We start from the raw sequence: 26,024 nt of genomic DNA, 5'->3' as shown, positions 1-26,024 counted from the left end.
CAGTGGAGAACTTGGGAAAATGTGGCAGAAAGAGGGGAACAGATTGTGAAAAGAGGGGAACAGTGGAGAACAGTGGGGAAATGTTGGGAACAGTGGAGAACAGTGGTGAAATGGGTAGGACCTGCTGGGGAACAGCATGGACCTCTGGTTAACCTATTTTGAACGGATGGGGCACAGTGTGGAAGAAATGGTGAACAGTTTGGAAGCGTGGGGAATACTGCAGAACAATGCAGAATGGAGGAGAATAGTATGGAGCAGGCGGTAACAATTAGAAAATGGGAACAGTAGGCAACACTGCAGAATGGTGGAGAAAAGAGAGAACAAATAGGGAACAGGGGGAACAGATGTGGAACTGATTGGATGCAGGGAGGAACTGTCGGGAACAGATGGGAAACTGCTGGGAAACAGTAGAAATTGGTGGGGAACAGTTGCAGTACAGTCGAAGAATAGTGGGATAGAGCGATGAAATGTGGGAAACAGGGGGGAATATGGGGAAAGTTGTGGAACTGGGGAACAGTGGATAACTGTAGGGAGCATAGGTAAACAGTGGGGAATAGCGAAGAACTAGGGATAAATTGAGAACAGAGGGGAATAATTTGTAAAAGTGGGAAAAGAACGTAAAAGGGAAGAACAGTGGCGAACAGATGGCGAATCGTAGGGAAGAGTGGTTCTTCAGTTTCCCAGTTTACCAATGCTGCCTACATTTCACCACTGATCCCCACATTTCCTCAATCTTCTCCTCCGATCTCCAGCTGTTCCCCATCTGTTTCTCTCTGTTACCCCATCTGTTCTCCAGTTTCCCACTGCTCCTCAGCTGTTCCCCACTGTTCGCAATCTGTTCCCTACTCTTCCACAGCTGTTTGCCACAAGTTCCACACGGTTCCCAATGGATCCCCACTGTTAACCTCATTTCCCAATCTGTTTCCAACTTTTCCCCACTCTTCCCCAGTTCTGCACATTTCGCCATCTGTTCCACTCTGTACCCCATTGCTCCACACTGTTTCCACATTTCTTCAATGTTCCGCAATTTTAACCAGCTGATCCCACACCCTTCCCCACTGTTCTCCACTGTTTCTCTTTGTTCCCCACATTTCACACAAGTTTGACCACTGTTCCCTGCATTCCCCACTGTTCACTATCTATTCCCCACTGCTCCCAACTATTCCCCTGTTCACCACTTTTCTGCAGTTTTCCCAGGTTCCCAATCTGTTCCCTCTGTTCGTCAATGTTGCCATCTGTTTCCTTCTGTTGCCCACTATTCTCCACTTCTCCCCAGCTGTCACACACTTTTGACCACTGTTCCCCACGTTCTTAACGGTTCACCATCTGTTCCCCACTGCTCTCGCCAGTTACCCTCAGATCCCCAGTGTTCACCATTGTTTCCCATTATTTCCAGCCCTTCCCCACTGTTCCTCTCATTTCCCCACTGATCCCCTCATTTCATCAATGTTCCCCACTGTTCTCCAGCTGTTTCCAAATTGTTTTGTTCTGTTACCCCATTCTCGACTGTTCGCCATCTGTTTCCTACCTAGCTCCCAACTGTTCAACTCTGTTCCCCACTTTTTGCCTCTGTTCTACACAGTTGTGCACTGTTCCCATCTGTTCCGACTATTCCACTCTGTTCCACTCTGCTCCCCATTATTCTCCTTTGTTCCCCGCTGTTCTCCACTGTTCTGCAGTTTTCACTGCTGTTCCCATTTTTTCTCTCCATTCCTTAATGTTCAATCTCTGTTGCGCTCTATCCACGAGCTGTTCCCGAGATGTTCACCAAATGTTTTCCAATGTTCCTCACTGTTCCCCACCTTCAACACACTTTTTAACACTCTTTCCCACGATTCGCCATCTGTTCACCACTGCTCTCCCCTTTTACGCTCTGTTCCCCACTGTTACGAATTATTCCCCTCTGTTCCCCATTGATCCCTACAGTTCTTCACTGTTTCCCACTGTTTACCAATCCTGCCTATATTTCGCCACTGATTCCCACATTTCTTCAATGTTCTCCACCGTTCTCCAGCTGTTCCCGATCTGTTTCTCTCTGTTACCACTTTCTTGATTGTTCGACATCTGTTTCCCACCGTTCCCCAGTGCTCCCCGAGGGAAACAGTGGGGAACATGTGGCGAACTATGGAGTACGGGTGGAACATTTGATAAGACTGGATAAATGTTTGATGTCTGTGGTAGGTAAATAAATGGAGAAAATTCTTAGAGATAGTACTTATAAACATCTGGATAGACAGGGTCTGATCAGGAGCACTCAACATGGATTTGTGGGAGGAAGGTCATGTTTGACCAATCTGATTGAATTTTTTGAAGAAGTGACTAGGAATGTGGATGAGGGTAGCGCAGTGGCTGTTGTCTAATGGCCTTCGATAAGGTACCACATGGAAGGTTAGTTAGGAAGGTGCAGTCTTTAGGTATAAATTTTAAGATAGTCAAATGGATTGAACATTGGCTGAAAGGGAGAGGCCAGAGAGTGGTAGTGGATAATTGTCTGTCAGGTTGGAGGCCGGTGACCAGTGGTGTGCCTCCAGGATCTGTATTGGGCCCTTTGTTCTTCGTTATATACATTAATGTTCTAGATGATGGAGTGGTGAATTGGATTAGTAAATATGCAGACGATACTAAGATAGGTGGAATAGTGGATAATGAAGAAGGTTTTCAAGGATTGCAGAGGGATTTGGGCTGCTTAGAAAAGTGGGCTGAAAAATGGCAGATGGAATTTAATGCTGATAAGTGTGAGGCGCTTCATTTTGGTAAGAAGAATCAGAATAGGACATACGTGGTAAATGGGAGAGCATTGAGGAATACAGAAGAGCAGAAAGATTTAGGAGTAACGGTACATCGTTCCCTGAAGGTAGAAACTCACGTGAATAGAGTGGCGAAGAAGGCTTTTAGTATGCTGGCCTTTATCAATCATTGCATGGAATATAGGAGTTGGGAGGTGATGTTGAGATTGTATAAGACGTTGGTGCGGCCTAATTTGGAGTTCTGTGTGCAGTTCTGGTCGCCTAATTATAGGAAGGATATAAACAGAGTGGAGAGAGTGCAGAGAAGGTTTACCAGAATGTTACCTGGGTTTAAGCATCTAGAGTATAGGGAGAGATTGGACAGATTAGGTCTTTATTCTTTGGAGCGTAGAAGGTTGAGAGGGGATTTGATAGAAGTATTTCAGATTATGAAAGGGATAGACAGAGTGGATGTGGATAGACTATTTCCGTTAAGAGGAGGAAAGATTAAAACAAGAGTTAAGAATTAAGGGGCAGAGGTTTAGAGGTAACATGAGGGGGAACTTCTTTACTCAGAGAGTGGTAGCCGTGTGGAATGATCTTCCGTGAGAAATAGTGGCGGCGGAGTCAATTGTATTATTTAAGAAAAGGTTGGACAGGTATATGGATGAGAAGAAGATGGAGGGTTATGGGCATTGTGCAGGGAGGTGGGACTAGAAAGGGGTGTTTGGTTCGGTGCAGACTAGAAGGGCCTAATGGCCTGTTTCCGTGCTGTAATTGTTATGTTATATGTTAAACGATTAGAAATATTCGAAAATATTGTGGAGCAGTGGAGAAAAGAGGTCCCCAGGAGTTCCCCACCATTTAATCAATGTACCCAACTGGTATCTATCAGTTCCCCATCTATTCTACATTTTTCCACTGCTCCTCACCTGTACCCCAACTTTGCCCCAGCTGTTCCCCACCAGTACCCAACGGTTCCGCAGCATTTTCTCCCAATTGCCCCACTGACTCGATGTTCCCCCACTGTTCCCCATGGATCCCAAATGTTCCCCTCATTTCCCAATCTGTTCCCCACTTTCCCCATAGTTACCCACATTTCCCCAGGTTCTCCACAGTTCATAATCTGTCTTCTCTCTTCTGCAGCATTTCCCCACCAATTCTCCACAGTTTCCCACTGCTCCCCACCTGTTCCCCACTGTTTGCCATCTGTTCCCTACTGTTCCACAGCTGTTTCCCACATGTTCCACAATGTTCACCATGGATATCCACTGTTTCTCTCATTTCTCAATCTGTTTCCCACTTTTCCCACTGTTCCCCCATTCTCCACAGTTCGCCATCTGTTCCACACTCTAAGCCATTGCACCACACTGTTTTCCACAGTTCTTCAATGTTCCCCAATTTTAACCAGCTGATCCCACACTGTTCCCCACTGCTTCTCTTTGTTCCCCACCTTTTAGACAATTTTCACCACTCTTCCCCACATTCCCCACTGTCCCACACCATTCCGCACTCCTCCTCACTTTTCTCCACTGTACCCCGCTACACAGTTCGCTAACCATTCCGCACTGCTCCCCACTATTACCTGTTCACTACATTTCTGCAGTTTTCCCCAGTTCATCATCTGTTCCCTCTGTTCCTCAATGTTGCCATTTGTTGCCCACTATTCTCCACTTTTCCCCAGCTGTCCCCAAGGGTTTACCACTGTTCCCCACTATTGTCCACCTGTAACACTCTTTTGACCACTGTTCCCTACGTTCTTGATGGTTCACCATCTGATGCTCACTGCTCTCTCCTGATACGCTCTGATCCCCAGTTTTCACCATTTTTCCCCACTCTTCCCCATTATTCCGAAATCTGTTTCCAACTGGTCCCCACTCTTCCTCTCAGTTCCCCACTGATCCCCACATTTCTTCAATGTTCTTCACTGTTCTCCAGCTGTTCCCGAACCTTTTTCCTCTGTTATCCCATTCTCCATTGATCGCCATCTGTTTCCCACTGTTCCCCAGTGCTCCCCACTGTTCTGTTCTGTTCCCCACTGCTCCCGTCTGTTCTTCACTGTTGTGCAGTGTTCCCATCTGTTTACCCTTATTCCATTCTGTGCCCCGCTGTTGTCCACTATTCTGCAGTTTCAACTGCTGTTCCAATCTTTTCTCTTCATTCCTTAATGTTCAGAGTACCCTATCCACCAGATGTTCCCGAGATGTTCACCAAATGTTTTCCAATGTTACTCACTGTTCTCCACCTGCCACACAATTTTGACCACTCTTCCCCCATCTGTTCCCCATTGTTCTCCCCATTTACGTTCTGTTCCCACTGTTACGAATTATTCCCCTCTGTTTTCAATTTATCTCTAGTTCTTCGCTATTCCCCACTGTTTACCTATGCTCCCTACAGTTCCCCACTGTTCCCCAGTTCCCCAACATTCCCCATATTCTCCACTGTTCTCCACATTGCTTTGCTGTATCCCATTGTTCTTCACCTGTTGTGCAACTGTTCCCCACCAATTTCTACTGTTTCCCAGCAGTTTCTCATCTGTTCCCCACACATCCTCCCTGCATCCAATCAGTTCCACATCTGTTTCCACTGCTCCCTACTGTTTCCCTCTTTTCTCCACCATTCTGCAGTGTTCCCTACTGTTCCCATTTTCTAATTGTTACCGCCTGCTCTACACTATTCCCCTCCATTCTGCATTGTTCTGCAGTGTTCCCCACGCTTCCAAACTGTTCACCATTTCTTCCACACTGTACCCCATCCGTTCAAAATATGTTAACCAGAGGTCCCTGCAGTTCCCCAGCAGTTCCCACCTATTTCACCACTCTTCTCCACTGTTCCCCACATTTCCCCACTGTTCTCCTCTGTTCCCCTCATTTCCCAATCTGTTCCCCACTTTCTGCCATATTTTCCACAAGTTCTCAACTGTTCCCCGGTTCACCACAGTTCCGCAGCATTTCACCACCATTTCACCACTGTTCCGCACTGTTCGACAGAGTTCTCCATCGGTTGCAAATCTCTTCTCCACTGTTTCCCACTGCTGTTCACCTCTTTTCCACTGTTCCCCACATGTTCCCTACTGTTCCACAGCTGTTTCCCACATTCCCCACTGTTCCCCACATAGACTCAATAATGCCCAATATTCACCACAGTTCACCATCGGTTTTTCACCAGTTCCCCACTACGCCAATCATTTTCCATCAGTTTACCCCTGTGCACACTGTCCCGCACAATTCCCCTAATTTTCCATTCTGTTCCCCACTTTCCCCAAAGTTAACCACATTTCCCCAGATTCTCCACAGTTCGTCATCTGTCCCCATTCTTGTGCCACAGTTTCCCACCATTGCTCCAATGTTTCCCACTGCTGCTCACCTGTTCCCCACTGTTCAACATCTGTTCCCTACGGTTCCACTGTTGTTTCCCACAAGTTCCACACGGTTCCCAATAGATCCCCATTTTTTTCCTAATTTCCCAATCTGTTTCCACATTTTCTCCACTGTTCACCATCTGTAAACCACTGTTCTCCCCTGATATTCTCTGAGTTCCACTGTTCCACATCATTCCCCTCTGTTCCCCACTGTTCTCCATCAATTCCACATATGCTCCTGCCTCCTCCCCACTATACCGCTCCATTCACCATTGTTCTACAGTGTTCCCCAAGGTTCCACCTTGTTCACCATTTGTTTCTCACTGATTCCCACCTGTTCAAAACAGGTTCACCAGAAGTCCCCACTGTTCCCCAGCAGATATCCCCACCCCATTTCACCAATGTTCCCCACTGGTACCTATCAGTTCCGCATCTGTTCTCCAGTTTCCCACTGCTGCTCACCTGTTCCCCACTGTTTGCCATCTGTTCCCTACTGTTCCACAGCTGTTTCCGACAAGTACCACACGGTTCCCCATGGATCCCCACTGTTTCCCTCATTTCACAATCTGTTTCCCACTTTTCCCCACTCTTCCCCAGTTCTCCACATTTCGCCATCTGTTCCACTCTATACCTCATTGCTCAACACTGTTTCCACATTTCTTCAATGCTCCGCAATTTTAACCAGATGATCCCACACTGTTCCCCACTTTTCCCCACTGTTTATCAATGTTCCCTACCTTTAACACAATTTTGACCACTGTTCCCTGCATTCCCCTCAGTTCGCTATCTATTCCCCACTGCTCCCCACTATTCCCCTGTTTACCACTTTTCTGCAGTTTTCCCCAGTTTCCCATCTGTTCCCTCTGTTCCTCAATGTTGCCATCTGTTGCCCACTATTCTCCACTTCTCCCCAGCTGTCACACACTTTTCACCACTGTTCCCCACGTTCTTAACGGTTCACCATGTGTTCCCAACTGCTCTCGCCTGATACTCTCAGATCCCCAGTGTTCACCATTGTTTCCCATTATTTTGCTATGTTTCCAATTCTTCTCCACTGTTCCTCTCATTTCCCCACTGATCCCCTCATTTCGTTAATGTTCCCCACTGTTCTCCAGCTGTTCCCAGACAGTTTCCCTCTGTTACCCCATTCTCCATTGATCGCCATCTATTACCCACTGTTCCCCAGTGCTCCCCACTGTTCTGTTCTGTTCCCCACTGGTCCCCTCTGTTCTTCACTGTTGTGCAGTGTTCCCATCTGTTCCCCACTATTCCACTCTGTTCCCCTCTGATCCACATTATTCGCCTTTGTTCCCCGCTGTTCTCCACTGTTCTGCAGTTTTCCCTGCTGTTCCCATCGTTTCTCTCCATTCCTTAATGTTCAATCCATGTTGCGCTCTATCCACGAGCTGTTCCAGAGATGTTCACCAAATGTTTTCCAATGTTCCTCACTGTTCCCCACCTTCCACACATTTCTGAACACTCTTTCCCACGATTCCCCATCTGTTCACCACTGCTCTCCCCTTTTACGCTCTGTTCCCCACTGTTACGAATTATTCCCCACTGTTCCCCATTGAGCCCTACAGTTCTTCACTGTTTCCCTCTGTTTCCCAATGCTGCCTACATTTCACCACTGATCCCCACATTTCTTCAATGTTCTCCACCGTTCAACAGATGTTCCCGATCTGTTTCTCTCTATTACCCCTTTCTCAATTGTTCACCATCTGCTTCCCACTGTTCCCCACTGCCCCCCGAGGGAAACAGTGGGCGAACTATGGAAAACGGGTGGAACATTGGAAAAAAGTGGATAAATGTGGGCAAATGATAAGAAACATTGGGGAATATTGTGGAGCAGTGGAGAAAAGAGGACCACAGCAGTTCCCCACCATCTAATCAATGTACCCAACTGGAATCTATCAGTTCCCCCTCTGTTCGACTGTTTCCCACTGCTCCTCACCTGTACCCCAACTGTTCCCCAACTATTCCCCACCAGTTCCCAATGGATCCGCAGCTTTTTCTCCCAAGTTCCCCACTGACTCGATGTTCCCCCACTGTTCCCCATGGATCCCAAATGTTGCCCTCATTTCCCAATCTGTTCCTCACTTTCCCCACAGTTACCCACACTTCCCCAGGTTCTCCACTGTTCATAATCTATCCTCACTCTTCTGCAGCATTTCCACACCATTGCTCCAGTGTTTCCCACTGCTCCCCTCCTGTACCCCACTGTTTGCCATTTGTTCCCTACTGTTCCATAGCTGCTTCCCACAAGTTCCACAGTGTTCACCATGGATATCCATTGTTTCCCTCATTTCCCAATCTGTTTCCCACTTTTCCCCACTGTTCCCCCGTTCTCCACAGTTTGCCATCTGTTCCACTCTCTACGCCATTGCACCACACTTTGATGTTCCCCAATTTTAACCATCTGATCCCACACTGTTCCCCTTTGCTTCTCTTTGTTCCCCATCTTTTAGACAGTTTTCACTACTCTTCCCGACATTCCCCACTGTCCCACACTGTTCTGCACTCCTCCCCACTTTTCTCCACTGTACCCCCGCTACACAGTTCGCTATCCATTCCCCACTGCTCACAACTATTTCCATGTTTACCACTTTTCTGCAGTTTTCCTCAGTTCTCCATCTGTTCCCTCTGTTCCTCAATGTTGCCATCTGTTGCCCAGTATTCTCCACTTTTCCCCAGCTGTTCCCAAAGTTTTCCCACTTTTCCCCATTATTGTCCACCTGTCACACACTTTTGACCATTGTACCCCATGTTCTCCACGCTTTGCCATCTGATCCCCACTGCTCTCCTCTGATAGCCTCAGATCCCCTGTGTTCACCATTGTTTCCCATTATTTCGCTATATCTTTCCAACTCTTCCCCACTGTTCCTCTCATTTCCCCACTGATCCCCTCATTTCGTAAATGTTCCCCACTGTTCTCCAGGTATTCCCGAACTTTTTCCCTCTGTTACCCCATTTTCCATTGATCGCCATCTGTTTCCCACTGTTCCCCAGTGCTCCCCACAGTTCATCACTGATAAACCTTCTCACCACTGTGAGCATTGTATAACAACATCCAACACAGTTCATCACGGTTAAATCTTCTCAGCACGGAGATCCTTGTGTCATACTATCTGACGCAGCTCATTACTGTTAATTCTTCTCCCCACTGTGAACTTCGTGAAGCAGAATCTGACACAGTTCATCACTGTTAAACCATCTCCCCACTGTGAACCTTTTGTAACAGTATCATAAACGGTTCATCACTGTTAAACCAACTCTGCACCGGGAACCTGGTGAATCAGAATCTGAAAAGGTTCATCACAGTTAAACCATCTCCGCACCGTCAACCTGGTGTAATACTATCTGACACTGTTCATCACTGTTAAAAATTCTCCCCACTGAGAAACTGTTGTAAGAGTATGTGACGCAGTTCAACACTGTTGAACCTTCTCCCCACTGTTAACCTGGTTTAATTGCCTGTGACACAGTTCATCAATGTTAAACCTTCTCCCCTTTGTGAAACTAGGGTCACAGTATCTGACAAAGTTCATCACTGTTAAAACTTCTCCCCACTGTGAACCTGGTGTAACAGTATCTGACACAGTTCATCACTGTTAAACCTTCTCCCCACTGCGAACCTGGTGTAACACAGTATGTGACACAGTTCATCAATGTTAAACTTCCTCCCCTCTGTGAAACTAGGGTGACAAAATCTGACAAATTTCATCACTGTTAAACCGTCTCACCTCTGTGAGCCTTGTGAAACAGTCTCTGACACAGTTCATCACAGTTAAACATTCTCCGCACAGAGATCCTGGTGTAATACTATCTATCGCAGCTCCTTCTACCCACTATGAACTTGGTGTAACAGCATCTGACATAGTTCCACACTGTTAAACGTTCTCCCCACTGCGAACCTGGTGTAACAGAAACTGACACAGTTAATCACTGTTAAACTTTCTCCCCACTTAATCCTGGGGTCACAGTACCTTACAGAGTTCATCACTGTTAAACATTCTCCCCACTGTGAACGTGGTGTAACACTGTCAGAAACAGTTAATCACTGTTTAACATTTTCCCCACTGTGAACCTAGTGTAACAGTATGTGACACAGTTCATCAATATTAAACCTTCTTCCCACTGTGAAACCGGGTTCACCATATCTGTCAAAGTTGATCACTGTTAAACCTTCTTTAAAGTGTGACAGGTGGTAACAGGGAGGAGCAGTGTGTAACGTTTGGTGAAGAGATGGGAAAAGTGGAGAATAGTGGGCAACAGATGGCAACATTGAGGAACAGAGGCAAAAGATGGGAAACTGGGGAAAACTGCAGAAAAGTGGTGAAAAGTGATCAAAAGTGTGTAACAGAGGCAACAGCTGTGGAACAGTAGGGAACATATGGCAAACTGTGAGGAACAGGTGAGGAGCAGTGGGAAACTGGTGAAAAGATGGGGAACTGATAGGTACCAGTGGGTACCATTTCCACATCTGTTCCTGCCTGCTCCCCACTATACCCCTCCATTCACCATTGTTCGGCAGTGTGTCCCAAGGTTCCAAGCTGTTCATCATTTGTTTCTCACTGTTTCCCACCTCGTCAAATCAGGTTCACCAGAAGTTTCAAATGTTCCCCAGCAGTCCCCCCCAACCCCCATTTCATCAATGTTCCCCACTGGTAACTGTCAGTTCTCCATCTTTTCACCAGTTTCCCACTGCTCCTCACCTGTTCCTCACAGTTCGCCATCTGTTCCCTACTGTTCCACACCTGTTTCCCACAATTTCCACAATGTTCCCCATGGATACCCACTGTTTCCCTCATTTCCCAATATGTTTCCCACTTTTACCCCGTTCTCCACAGTTCGCCATCTGTTCCACTCTCTACGCCATTGCACCACACTATTTTCCACAGTTCTTCAATGTTACCCAATTTTAACCAGCTGATCCCACACTGTTCCCCACTGTTCCCCACTGTTTTTCTCTGTTCCCAACCTTTTACATAATTTTTACCACTGTTCCCCATATTTCCCACTGTTCAATTCTGTTCCCCACTGCTCCCCACTTTTCTGCACTGTACCCCCACTCCACAGTTCGGTATGCATTCCACTCTGCTCCCCACTATTCCCCTCTGTTCACCACTTTTCTCCAGTTTTCCCCAGTTCCCCATCTGTGGCATCTGTTGCACACTTTTGATCACTGTTACCCACTGTTCACTGCATTCTCCACTATTCCACTTTGTTCCCCACTGCTCCCCACTAATTCCCTCTGTTCACCACTTTTCTGCAGTTTTCCCCAGTTCCCATTTTTTACCTCTGTTTATCAATGTTGCCATCTGTTGCCTTCTTTTGCCCACTATTCTCCCCTTCTCACCAGCTGTCACACACTTTTGACCACTGTTCCCCACGTTCTTAACGGTTCACCATCTGTTCCCCACTGCTCTCGCCTGATACCCTCAGATCCCCAGTGTTCACCATTGTTTCCCATTATTTCACCATCTGTTTCCAACTCTTCCCCACTGTTCCTCTCATTTCCCCACTGATCCCCTCATTTCGTCAGTTCCACACTGTTCTCCAGCTGTTTCCGAATTGTTTCCCTCTGTTACCCCATTCTCGACTGTTCGCCTTCTGTTTCCTAAATTGCTCCCCACTTTCTGCTCTGTTCCCAACTTCTTCCCTCTGTTCTACACTGTTGTGCACTGTTCCCATCTGTTCCCCCCTATTACACTCTGTTCCCCTCTGCTCCCTATTATTCCTCTTTGTTCCACGCTGTTCTCCACTGTTCTGCAGTTTTCCCTGCTGATCCCATTTTTTCTCTCCATTCCATAATCTTCAATCACTGTTGCGCTCTATCCACGAGCTGTTCCAGAGATGTTCACCCAATGTTTTCCAATGTTCCTCACTTTTCCCCACCTTCCACACACTTTTGACCACTCTTTCCCATGATTCGCCATCCCCTTTTACGCTATGTTCCCCACTGTTACGAATTATTCCCCTCTGTTCCCCATTGATCCCGACAGTTCTTCACTGTTTCCCACTGTTTACTTATTTCCCACTTATTTCTTCAATGTTCTCCACCGATCTCCAGCTGTTCCCGATCTGTTTCTCCCTGTTAACCCTTTCTCGATTGTTCGCCATCTGTTTCCCACCATTCCCCAGTGCTCCCCGAGGGAACCAGTGGGGAACAGTTGGCGAACTGTGGAGAACGGGTGGAACATTGGATAACAGTGGATAAATGTGGGGAAACGATAAGAAACATTAGGGAATATTGTGGAGCAGCGGAGAAAAGAGGTCCCCAGCAGTTGCCCACCATTTAATCAATGTTCCCAACTGGTATCTATCAGTTTCCCATCTGTTCTAGTTTCGCACTGCTCCTCACCTGTACCCCAACTGTTCCCCAACTGTTCCCTACCAGTTTCCAACGGTTCAGCAGCTTTTTCTCATAAGTTCCCCACTGACTCGATGTTCCCCCACTGTTCCACATGGATCCCAAATATTCCCTTCATTTCCCAATCTGTTTCCCACTTTCCCCACAGTTACCCACACTTCCCCAGGTTCTCCACTGTTCGTCATATGTTCTCACACTTCTGCAGCAATTCCCTACCATTGCTCAACTGTTTCTCACTGCTCCCCACCTGTTCCCCACTGTTCCACAGCTGTTTCCTACAAGTTCCACAATGTTCACCATGGATATGCAATTTCCCTCATTTACCAATTTTTTTCCCACTTTTCCCCGCTGTTCCCCCGTTCTCCACAGTTCGCCATCTGTTCCACTCACTACGCAATTGCACCCTACTGTTTTCCACAGTTCTTCAATGTTCCCCAATTCTAACCAGCTGATCCCACACTGTTCCCCACTGCTTCACTTTGTTCCCCACCTTTTAGACAATTTGACCACTCTTCCCCACATTCTCCACTGTCCCACAGTGTTCCGCACTGCTCCCCACTTTTCTCCAGTCTACCCCCGCTACACATTTTGCTATCCATTCCCCACTGCTCCCCACTATTAACCTGTTCACCACTATTCTGCAGTTTTCCGAATTCCCCATCTGTTCCATCTGTTCCTCAATGTTGCCATCTGTTGCCCACTATTCTCCACTTCTCCCCAGCTGTCCCTAAATGTTTCCCACTGTTCCCCATTATTGTCTACCTGTCACACTCTTTTGATCACTGTTCCACACATTCTCCAAGGTTCATAATCTGATCCCCACTGCTCTCGCCTGATACCCTCAGATCCCAGTGTTCACCATTGTTCCCCACTCTTCCTAATTATTCCGCAATCTGTTTCCAACTGTTCCCCACTCTTCCTCTCAGTTCCCCACTGATACCCACATTTCTTCAATGTTCTCCACTGTTCTCCCGCTGTTTCCGAACTGTTTCCCTCTGTTACCCCATTCTCCATTGATCACCCTGTTTCCCACTGTTCTACAGTGCTCCCCACTGATCTGTTCTGTTCCCCACTGCTCCCCTCTGTTCTTCACTGTTGTGCAGTGCTCCCATCTGTTTCCCGCCCTATTCCACTCTGCTCTCCGCCTTTCTCCTCTGTTCTGCAGTTTCAACTGCTGTTCCAATCTTTTCTCTCCATTCCTTAATGTTCAGTGCACCCTATCCACCAGCTGTTCCCGACATATTCCCCAAATAATTTCCAATGTTCCTCACTGTTCCCCAACTGCCACAAACTTTTGACTACTCTTCCCTACGATTAGCCATCTTTTCCCCACTGCTCTCCCCTTTTAAGTTCTGTTCCCACTGTTACGAATTATTCCCCTCTGTTCTCAATTGATCCCTAGTTCTTCACTATTCCCCACTGTTTACCTATGCTCCCTATAGTTCCCCACTGTTCCCCAGTTCCCCAACTTTCCCCATATTCCCCACTGTTCTCCACATTTCTTCGCTGTATCCCACTGTTCTTCACCTGTTCTGCAACTGTTCCCCACCAATTTCTACTGTTTCCCGGCAGTTTCCCATCTGTTCCCCACAGTTCCTCCCTGCATTCAATCAGTTCCACTTCTGTTCCCCCTGCTCCCTACTAGTTCCCTCTTTTCTCCACCATTCTGCAGTGTTACCTACTGTTCCCATTTCCTAATAGTTACCACCTGCTCCACACTATTCCCCTCCATTCCCCATTGTTCTGCAGTGTTCCCCACGCTTCCAAACTGTTCACCATTTCTTCCACACTGTACATCATCCGTTAAAAATAGGTTAACCAGAGATCCCTGCTGTTCCCCAGCAGTTCCCACCCATTTCACCACTGTTCTCCACTGTTCCCCACATTTCCCCACTTTTATCCACTGTTCCCCTAATTTCCCAATCTGTTCCCCACTTTCTGCCACATTTCCCCAAGTTCTCCACTGTTCCCCGGTTCCCCAAAGTTCCGCAGCAGTTCACCACCATTTCACCACTGTCCGCACTGTTCGCCACAGTTCTCCATCAGTTGCACATCACTTCTCCACTGTTTCCCACTGCTGCTCACCTCTTTCCCACTGTTCCCCACATGTTCCCTACTGTTCCACAGCTGTTTCCCACGTTACCCACTGTTCACCACATAGACTCTATATTCACCACAGTTCACCATCGGTTTTTCACCAGTTCTCCACTACGCCCAAGCATTTTCCACCACTTCACCAATGTTCACACTGTCCCCCACAATTCCCCTCATTTTCAAATCTGTTCCCCACTTTACCCACAGTTAACCACATTTACCCAGGTTCTCCACTGTTCATCATCTGTCCCCATTCTTGTGCCACAGTTTCCCACCATTGCTCCACTTATTCCCACTGCTCCTCCCCTGTACCCCACTATTCGCTATCTGTTTCCTTCTGTTCCACAGCTGTTTCAAACAAGTTCCACACGGTTCCCCATGGATCCCCACTGTTTCCCTCTTTTCCAAATCCGTTTCCCAATTTTCCCCACTCTTCCCCTGTTCTCCACATTTCGCCATCTGTTCCACTCTGTACCCCATTGCTCCAAACTGTTTTCACATTTCTTCAATGTTCCCCAATTTTAACCAGCTGATCCCACACTGTTCCCCACTGTTCCCCACTGTTTCTCTCTGTTCCCAAAATTTTACACAATTTTGACCACTATTCTCTGCATTCCCCACTGTTGAACTATGTTCCCCACTGTTCCCCCATTCTCCACAGTTCGCTATCTATTCCCCAATGCTCCCCACTATTCCCCTGTTCCCACTGTGTCCCTTCTCCTTCCCATTCATTCCTAGCCTTGGACCCGGGCGAGCAGTCTCTCGTGCAATAAAGCCTATCGTTCCCCTCTGACTTTATCTGAGTCATTATTGGGGCAACTGAAACCGCCCAACAATGATCTATTAAAAAGATTGGAACGGGAACATATGACAAAGTATCTGACCAAATAAAGATAAAAATAAATAAAGAGTTGGGGTTACAAAATCAGGGGAATGGGAGAATTAAACAAGGACTGGCTTCAAGACGACGAGTGGAACAGCTTTTGATAGGTTAAATAAACAGTTGCTCAGTTAAATGGCCAAATAAATTAACAAAGGAGTGGTTATGAACACAAAGAAATGCATAAAAAAAGGTCGTTGTATATCAGCGCCTTCTCTGAAGGAGACCTGATCTTGCAAGAGTGTTGAATAAAAGGTTTTCTCACTTCACCCACTGACTCTGTGAGATGAAGTCATCAGTAAGCTGGGTTTCTCACAGGAATCAGTTACAATTTAATTCTCTTTTCTTGTCCAAATATAATTAAAAACAACTTTTGTTTAAGTAACCCTGTGCTGTGGTGCCTATCTATTGCTGCTGGATTTTGGGGTCCTCTAGACTCCGTAACAATATGTACTGGAAAGGAGTAATTCATGTTCTGTTCTGTGATTTTAAATAAATATTAAGAAAGAGAGAAAGTGTTTGGCCTGGACTAGAAGGGCTAGGCTGCCTGTTTCAGAGCTTGAATTGTGAGATGGTTCTAGGAATGGTGCATCTTTGAATATCTGTACCATGTCTAAAGTCTAGTTACTCGTCGTGTAGAACTGTAAGGTCAGGCAGCTTTTACAACTTAAAAGGAGATTTTCTTTGGGGGTTTCCTCAACTTATAAACATATAACTAATAATATATCAACATCAAGCAGCTTTTGCATCTTAAAAGGAGATTTGATTTTCTTTGGGTTTTCATTGGCTGCTTTCAGTCACATCATAATCCCCATTCACTATATAAACATCGTGCAGTGGGCAAGTTGATGGATTACCTGATTATCAGCTATCTTCAACTACTTTCAGACACATCTGATCATGCATCGAGGAAATAAAATTTCCCCAATATACTAGCCATCTCATCACACCACTGAAAAAATGACTATGATCGCAGAAGAGGATGAAGATTTCACCATCATCCTGGAAGACTCAGGGAGTTCAGGTCACTGTCATCCCAGAGAACATCCAGTTCGGATTGCATGGGAGGAGGATACACCGATAAGACCATGGTGGATTCTCATTACAAACATCTTGAACCGGGTGGCAGTGACCTGGAGAATGTGCTGCTGTCCATGTAGACCATTGCTTCATTGAAGAACATTATAGTGCCCCATCCTAGGGCATCTCCATTGCCTGACTGAGAACATGAACATTATGGTGCCTATCATCTCTGCATAGAAAGTGTATAATTGTCTAAAATGTCTATTTTAACCTTTAATAAAATATGGAATGTTAACTTTATAAAACGGGTGCATATCTGCTTTTACCTCTTCGTCTGGCAGTTCATGCTCTCACAAAATCAAAACTTTGCCTGCACATCTCCTTTAAACTTTCCATCCTCTCCCCTCTCTCATCTTCATTCCATGCCCTCTAGAATAGAACATCATTATCGTAAAGACAAAGGTTCTGACTGTCCACCCGATCTGTGGTATTGGTTGACAATGTAATGAAGTGAATGTGCTGGGTATAAGAGTTAAGATGTAATTATAACCCTATTCTGAAAGATAGAGCAGACTTTTAAATGATTATCACCTCTTCTATAAAGCCAGCTCATGGTCCTCTGCACAATAACACTATACCCTGCTGTTACACATAACCAGCTGTCAGATGCAGCCCATTCATAAATGGGTTCCCGCCCAAAAACAGCTGATGGCACGACAAGCTTGTCAAAGAGAATGTGGAAACATCAAAAGCCTGCAGAGGGAGCAGAGCAAGGGCCCTGATGACTTTGCTCCAGTGTCTTTAATTCAACTAACCCTGTTCAAAATCATGACTATACCACTGGGGAAGCAACATTGACATGTGCCAAGTGCTGGGCTCACACTATCATAAAGGCCCCTCTTGATCATGTCTGCCACGAATCCATATCTTTGCATTATAGAAAGCCAATTTTATGATAACCATTTTCCTGTCTTTACAAATAACAAAACACTGACTGTAACACCTCAGCTTGAAACAATCCCCTCAAAGAAATGGTCACTTAATCAAATGCACCAAAATGTCTTCAATATTGTATTCTGTAACCTTGTACTTTGAATGAGGTTCAGCAGTACTGGGGAGGTGACCTTGTCGACCCAACCCTAATTACTGCTCATTCCCACTAGCAGGACTCAAATCAATTCTCTGTGTGTTGGACTTTGTGGTTTGGTTGTACTTCTTGTACCTTGACAGGACTAAACTATAACATTGGCGGAGTCGGTAATCTCTCGCTGGGAAGATCACTATGTATGGTGTAAGTGGCCACAAGGTCACTGGGACATCAGACGGAGCAGCAGTGCACCTTGGGACCCTTGAGCCCGAACTCTTTCGCATTGTGGTCCCTCATATGAGGTTGATCTGGGTCCCTGCCGAGAGAAAAAGAACCAGGCAAAGAATCCAAGACAGTGCATATTGTAACAAAGGCTTATGCTGAGATTAGCTACAGTGTTTTCATTGGAAGTATATTATCTGACTCTTGGGTATTGTTTTAGGGCAGCTGGTTGCGTTTCAACCAAGTCAATTTTAAACTATTTGAACATATGGTGCCTTTCAGGCACTAAAAATATCCCCAGTTTCTACCCCGGCTGTGGGACGCCCGCTATTTGACCGTCAGTTTTAGCTGTTTGTCACCTTAAAAGAGGAAAGTGTGACAGTGGTTCGGATACAGTATTGTGGGAATGTATGGAGACTTGTGGTATATTTTTCTGTTCAACTAGACCCCGTAGCCCAGGGGCTCCCTTCATGCACCCAGATTCAACCTGCCTTACCTGCCATGATTTCGGTTGCCCAAACACCATGTTCCATCAGCAAGTTAAAGTTTATAAACAGCACTGGATGGCTTCACTGCTGACATCGACATAATCATGGCACCTTACACAAGGTTGTAAGGTGAACACCTTACACAAGGTTGTAAGGTGAACACCTTACACCTTACAAGGCTGAACTGCTACTAAATCTCACTTCTGTCAAACTCCGACTTGACTTTTTACAATTACACCACGATCAACCCTTCTGTCTTACTCAACGCCCACCCCCCCTCCCCCCACCCCACCACCACCAATGGAACTGGACAACCCTGAACAAAACTGTCTGCACAGCAATAAACTTCTCGTAGGAACAAGACCTGATTTAAAGGACAAACCAATGCCAACAGCAGAAACCTGGTTTGTGGAAGATGAGAATGCAGGAAGGAGATGTGCGGAGAGAATGAACTGCCATATGTGGAGGTAAAAGCAGATATGACACCTGCACTCGGGTGTTTTCGCCCAGTTGCGAAAAAAAAAATTCTGGGTATCCTGTCACTTAAGGGACATCTAAAATCATTGAAGCAGCCACCTTCCAGACACACACCTCTGCCCAGCAGGCAGAACTATTCGACCCGATATGCTTTGGGGTGGCGTAATATTTGGGGCTCTATGACAATACAGGGGATTCCTCACAACCGCAATCAAAAATTCACTCTTTGTCCTGAACTTAATAGAAACTATTTCCCTTTCCAATTCCCTGGCTGTCATTAAATGTGACGCCCAAACTAGTGGGTAAGGATCCTGTCACAGTGGGTAATGCATTTGCAGACAAAGCGGCAAAAGATGCAGCACGAGGACTGCATCTCCTCGCCCCACGGGAGACAACAAACAACTGGTCAACTTGCCCTCCTCATCAACCCCTCCCTCCCCATCACCCCTCCCACCCCATCAACCATTCCTTCCCCATCAACCACTCCCTCCCCATCAACCCCTCCCTCCCCATCAACCACTCCCTCCCCACCACCCCTCCCTCCCCATCACCCACTCCCCCCACCACCCCTCCATCCCCATCAACTCCTCCCTCCCCATCGCCCCTTCCTGCCCACCAACCCCTCCTTACCCATCACCCCTCCCTCCCCACCACACTTCTCTTCCCACCAACCCAGAGTGAACACTGGAAGGGATGCTGTAGTCAGAAAGAAACCTCTGACAATGCAATTTTCCCATGGCAGCACCACCAGGTGGTGATACAAGTGGGGCCGGTTCGCCATGAGGATGTGCGCTGCCACACAACCCTGCCCCCCCCCCCCCCAAGAACCGGCTACCCATCCTGTTGCTTTGGCGGCCGGACCTGGAGCTTGGGCATGGCCGTCTGCAATTGCTGTGACATGTCCAGATAGGCCACCTACAGACGGTCCACCGAAAAAGTTCCTCTCTCCCCCTAATGTCCAGGGTGAAGGTTCTGCCGGCTTGTTGCAAGACTTTGTATAACCCCTCGTACGGTCGCTGTAGTGGTGCACCTTGTGGTCCCCTCTGCACAAAAATGAAATGGGCGAATTCGAGCTCTTTGGGAGATTAAACGGCCAGGTGCCGTGGTGTGCAGGTGGTGGGGGAGCTAGTGAGACCATTTGCTGAGTAGGTTTCAGGGCCTGGACTGAAAAACTCACCCTGAAGGGAAAGCAGTGCGCCATAGACCATCTCCGCTGCTGAAGCCTGCAGTTCCTCCTTGGTGGCCGTCCTAATCCCGTGGAGGATCCAGAGTAGTTCGTCCGTCCAGTCTTGTCCAGAGAGCCTGGCCATATGCGATGTCTTCAGGTACCTGTGGAACCTATCTACCAACCCATTGGACTGCAGATTGTATGCTGTGGTGTGGTGGAGCTTGACCCACAGGAGCTTTGCCATCTGAGTCCACAGGGGAGATGTGAACTGCCTCTCTGTCACTAGTGATGTGCGCCGGGACTCTAAAACAGGTGATCCATTGGCTGACCAGATTCCTGGCGCACGTCTCCGCGATTCCTTCTTAATTGGGAAGGCCTCCGGACACATTGTGGCCTGATCCATCACCCTGTGAAGGTAACGAATCTCCTTGGACACTGGCAGAGGTCTGACCATATCAATGTTGGAATCTGCGAACTGCCGGGTCGAAGTTCTGGATGGGGGCACGTGTATCACTGGACCTTGGATATCTGGCACCTGGTATAGTTCCTGGCCAGTTCCGCCACCTCCGTCTTCGGCCCGTGCCACACTAACCACTCCGTGACCAACTACATGGTTGTGTTTACCACTGGGTGAGCGAGGTCATGGATCAGACTGAAGACCTTCACCCTCCAGCGCGGCGGGACTACCGGGCGTGACGTGCCCTGATGAGATGTCACAGAGCAATGTGTCCGGGCTGCTGTGCACCTGCAGCCCGAGATGGTGGTCCACAAGTCCTGTGACTCTGCGTCATTCCTCTGTGCCTGAGCCAGTTGCTCGTAATCCAGGCCAGGTGCGAGAGTGTTGATAGCTGGACGGGAGAGCACTTTTGCCACTACATTGTCCTTGCCATTCCTGTGTTGGATGTTGGTCATGAACTCAAACACATACGAAAGGTGGCACTGCTGTCTGGCAGACCACGGATCCTTCGGTATCACCAGTGCTTGAGTGAGGGGCTTGTGATCTGTGAAGGCTGTGAACAGACTACCCTCGAGGAAGTAGCGGAAATCCTGGATGGCCAAATACAGTGCCAGGAACTCCGGGTTGAAGTCACCATATTTGAGCTCTGGCAGGCGCAGCTGCTTGCAGAAAAATGCCAGTAGGCACCATTGTCCATCGAGCCACTGTTCCAGAAAACCCCACTGCCATAGCTGAGGCGTCCACAGAGAGCACCGTGTTGCCTCTGGCCATGGGTGCACCAGTACTCACGAGAGCCTCCTTTGTCACGATGAAAGCCCTGACTGCCTCCTCTGACCACAATAAAGTCTTTTCTTTTGTGGCCATGAGTGCAAACAATGGGCACATGGTGCACGCGGCTCCAGAAATGAAACGATGGTAAAAACTCACCATCCCCGTGAACATTTGGAGGCCCTTTTGGGTGGAAAGTTGAACAGCTGCTACATTCTCTGGTGCTGGAGTGGCCCCACCCATCGAAATGGTGTGTCCCAGGAACTGGAGGGACTCCTTGCCAAACTGGCATTTGGCTGCATTGACCGTGAGGCCGAAGACCACCAGCTGGACAAAGAGTGTGCAGAGGTGGGCTCTGTGTTCATCGCAGTTGCAACTGGCAATTAGAATATCATCCGGATAAATGAACACAAAGTCCAGGTTTTTTTCCAACTGCGTCCATGAGGCATTGGAACATTTGGGCCACATTCTTTAGACTGAAGGACATATGCAGGAACTCAAAGAGGCCGAAAGGAGTGACAATGGCCATCTTAACCATGCCATCTGTATTCACCGGGATCTGATGGTATCCCTGTACGAGGTCAACTTTGGATAAGACCCACATGCCACGAAAGTGGTGGAGAAATCCTGTATGTGGGGAACCAGGTACCTGTTAGGGTGGTTGCATCATTCAAACGATGGTCATCACATGGTCTCCAGACCCCGGATGACTTTGAGACCATTTGGAGCTGTGATGACCATGCGCTGTCCGAGCACCGGACGATTCCCAGTTCCTGGAGCCTGGAGAACTCCTCCTTTGTTTGCTGGAGCTTCTCGGGTGTCAGCTGTCTGGGCCTGTGTGGTGATGTGGTGGAAGAACCCATGCTGGGGCAGGGCAGCATTGAACTGTGGAACTTAGACAGTGGGGAATTTGTGGAGGATCACATCGAACTCATTCCTGGCAGCGGCTATGGCAGCAATTTCAGGCCTGTGGGCTTCTGCTGTGTCCAGTCAGGTGGAGTGGAATGTTCATGTGTTGACCAGCCTTTTACCCTTTGTGCCAACCAGTAGGCCGTGAGCTCTGAGGAAGTCGGCCCCTAAGAGCGCAGTGCCCATAGTGGCTAGGATGAACTTCCAGTGGAATCTTCTCCTTCCAGATCTGGACCTGTGCCCTGCAGGTGCCATAGCTCCTAATGGTGGAGCTATTGGCTGACCGCAGTGTTGGACCTCGAGATTGGGTGCGAGTCTCTAATGCTATGGTGGGGGGAATGGATGCTGAACTCAGCCCCTGTGTCCACCAGGAATCAGTGGCCGGTGGATTTGCCTGTCACACAGAGGAGGCTGTTTGTGTGGCCAGCCGTCGCATCCATCAACGGCAGCTGTCATGCTCATTTCCCTTAAACCCGCAGGACTGGCTGCACTTACGAGCTTGCGCTCCCCAGCACTGGTGATAGAAATATCAGGTCAACTGGCCAACCTCTGGTTTGGTCTTGGGAGTGGCTTGCGGTTGGCTGGCTCCTGGTCATGCCACCTGGATGAGGGTTGCCTCGTCCTCCCTCTTTGTTCACCAGAGGGCATCAGCATGGTCTGCTGCTCTCCTCAGGTTCGAGAAGTCTTCATCTGTGAGGTGTAGCTGGATGAACTCCAGCTTCTGTCCCAGGAATATCTGGCGGAAGAGAAAACAAGGCTTGTGGTCTTCCACCAGGGCCAGCATTTCATCCATCAGTGCTGACAGACTACGGTCCCCAAGCTCATCTAGGTGAAGGAGTGTGGAAGCCCATTGCTGAGGAGTTAGCCCAGAAGTTCCAAGCAGCAGGTCTTTGAAGGCAGTGTCCTTGCCCGTAGCCGGAGGATGGTGGATGATGTCGTCCACCCTCGCCACCATATGTCAGTCCAGAGCGCTCACGACATGATAGAACATTGTGGCGTCTGAGGAGAAGTTGTGGAGTTGAAACTGTGTTTCCACCTGCCCGGACCATGGGGGGATGCTTGATGGAGACTGTGTTAACCTCTGCTGAATCCATGGTGTTTTGAGTCCAGAGAAACATCTGGGCAGGTCGGGGGTGTGAGCAGTGGGAGAAACACAGCCACAACCTTGAGGGTCGTTAATGACAGTTTGAATTCAAATTCAGCGCGACCCTATAAGGGCAGCAGGAGCTCAGTCACCTGGTACATTGTGACATCATAATCGCTGCCCAGGGTGGGCGCTGGAAGGGACCCTGGAATCAGAGACAAACCTCTGATGATTTAATTTCCCCATGGCTGCCCCGCCATGTGGCGATACATGCGGGACCGGTTCGCCATGAGGGTGTGCGCCGCCACATACCATTCATCTCACCATCTCACAATGACACACTGAAACAGGCAGCCTCGCCCTTCTTGTCCAGGCCGAACACTTTCTCTCTTTCTTAATATTTATTTAAAATCACAGAACAGAACATGAATTACTCCTTTCCAGTACATATTGTTACGGAGTCCAGAGGACCCCAAAATCCAGCAGCAATAGATAGGCACCACAGCACAGGGTTACTTGAACAAAAGTAGTTTTTAATTATATTTGGACAAGAAAAGAGAATTAAATTGTAACTGATTCCTGTGAGAAACCCAGCTTACTGATGAAATCATCTCACAGAGTCAGTGGGTGAAGTGAGGAAACCTTTTATTCAACATTCTTGCAAGATCGCGTCTCCTTCAGAGAAGGCACACTTACTGATATACAACGACCTTTTTTTATGCATTTCTTTGTGTACATAACCTTCCTTTGTTAATTCAATTGGTCATTTAACTGAGCAACTGTTTAATTAACCTATCAAAAGCTGTTCCACTTGTCGTCTTAAAGCCCGTCCTTGTTTACTTCTCCCATTCCCCTGATTTTGCGACCCCAACTCTTTATTTATTCTTATTTTTATTTGGTAAGATGCTTTGTCACATCTTCCCATTCTTTCCATTCTTTTTAATAGATCATTATTGGGAGGTCTCAGTTGCCCCAATAATGACTCGAACAAAGACAGAGGGGAACATTAGGCTTCATTGCACGAGAGACTGCTGACCTGGGTTCAAGGCGAGGAATTAGTGGGAAGGAGAGGGGACTCAACCTTTATGGGCTAGAGTCACTTGGGAAGGACTAAGGGAGGAGCCAAGGTGGAAGGACACCCGGAGGGAAGGGCAGCCAGAACATACAATCATATCAGTACAATTACCCCCCTTTAAAAAAATGGAACCTACCGGAACACAATCAACACCCGCGGGTGACACCACAACCATAGTAACAGCAACAGTACAGTAATACAACAGCAGCAGGATAAACCCACCCACCCGCGCCCCCACCATCAGCTCGAGCAGGGGTGGCCAAACCAGCACTAGCGAGCCACATGCGGCTCTTTCACCTTTAATATGTGACTCGCTGCCAGTCTCCCACCCCCAACTCACGCTGCCGGTCTCCCCACTTAACCGCCTGACTCACGCTTCCAGTTTCCCCCCTCATCCAGATGACTCGTGCTGCTAGTCTCCCTCCACCCTCGCCCGGCCGACTTGCGCAGCTGGTCTCCCCACCCCCACCCAACCGACTCGCGCTGCTGGTCTCCACCCACCTTGCCCACCCGACATTTCTCCCCCACTCGCCCGGCCGACTCGTGATTCTGATTTCCCCCACCCCCCCCCACCTGTACGATTTGCGCTGCCGGTCTCACCCCACCCTCGCCCAGCCGACTCTCACTGCTGGTCTCTACCCCTCCCACATGGCCGACTCATGCTGCAGGTCACCCCAACACCTCGCTTGCCCGACTTGCCGACTTGCGTCTTTAATAGCCTGATATTTGTAGAATTTTATTTTAGTCATAAAAAGATATGATTTTAATGACTAATTTTGTAGGGTGGAATCTGATTAAAATATCTCTCCTTTTTTAACATGTTTGTGTCTTTATGATAACTGAAACTAATACAAATTAACAGTTTAGAAACAGCAGGCATGAATAAATATGATGGCATTTAACAGCCATTTCTGAACATTGATATAATATTTTTGTTACAAAATGTGGATGTAACAATGAAAATGTCTGTGGGAATTTTGTTCTCCTGCAACTGACTCTCAAGCATTTGAGCTTTATCGTTTGTGGCTCTTACATTAAGCAAGTTTGGCTACCCTTGAGCTTGAGGTTAAGCCGCTCAGGCGCCCTCCTCTGTCTGCCAGACTGCCTTAGGGCCAGCGTGTCCGTATGGTGCTCCTCCGGGGAGGGGAGCATCCATTGCAGGGACTGTCTGAAAAGGGGTGTCAGCGGTGTACTCCCGGACTGCTGGGAGCTCCTCCACTGTTGCATGGGAGGTAGATGCTTGGACGTCTGGCTGCAAGGCAGGCAGCTTAGGCTCCAGTGTCATGCTCTGATGCTGCACGATCGGCAGTGCGGCGTGGTCAGTAGCCAGCAAGGCTACAAGATTCAAATAACATCAAGGCTACCTTCTGTTATTTGAATGGAGGAAGGCTCGTTCGTGGCTGACAAGTCCGATGCGGGACAGGCAGACACGGTTGCAGCGGTTGCAGGGGAAAATTGGTTGGTTGGGGTTGGGTGTTGGGTTTTTCCCCCTTTGCCTTTTGTCAGTGAGGTGGGCTCTGCGGTCTTCTTCAAAGGAGGTTGCTGCCCGCCAAACTGTGAGGCGCCAAGATGCACGGTTTGAGGCGTTATCAGCCCACTGGCGGTGGTCAATGTGGCAGGCACCAAGAGATTTCTTTAGGCAGTCCTTGTACCTTTTCTTTGGTGCACATCTGTCACGGTGGCCAGTGGAGAGCTCGCCATATAACACGATCTTGGGAAGGCGATGGTCCTCCATTCTGGAGACGTGACCCATCCAGCGCAGCTGGATTTTCAGCAGCGTGGACTCGATGCTGTCGACCTCTGCCATCTCGAGTACTTCGACGTTAGGGATG

General features: G+C 48.0%; 1 protein-coding gene across 1 annotated transcript in view; it reads left to right on the top strand.

The window, feature by feature from the left end:
• Nucleotides 1–17,315, top strand: part of LOC138748025 (microtubule-actin cross-linking factor 1-like) — a 163,052-nt gene extending 145,737 nt beyond the window's left edge. The window contains exons 5-7 of the mRNA XM_069907726.1: nt 15,293–15,429; nt 16,891–16,944; nt 17,117–17,315. Of these exons, the coding sequence (XP_069763827.1) occupies nt 15,293–15,429; nt 16,891–16,944; nt 17,117–17,315 (390 nt within the window). The remainder of the gene's footprint in view (nt 1–15,292; nt 15,430–16,890; nt 16,945–17,116) is intronic.
• The last annotated feature ends 8,709 nt before the right edge of the window (nt 17,316–26,024 follow it).

Source organism: Narcine bancroftii, chromosome 13 (genome assembly GCF_036971445.1).
Source record: "Narcine bancroftii isolate sNarBan1 chromosome 13, sNarBan1.hap1, whole genome shotgun sequence".
In the NCBI taxonomy this organism is placed as follows: Eukaryota; Metazoa; Chordata; class Chondrichthyes; order Torpediniformes; family Narcinidae; genus Narcine; species Narcine bancroftii.
Note: the sequence above shows the minus strand (reverse complement) of the source record. Positions and strands in the feature narration are given on the sequence as shown.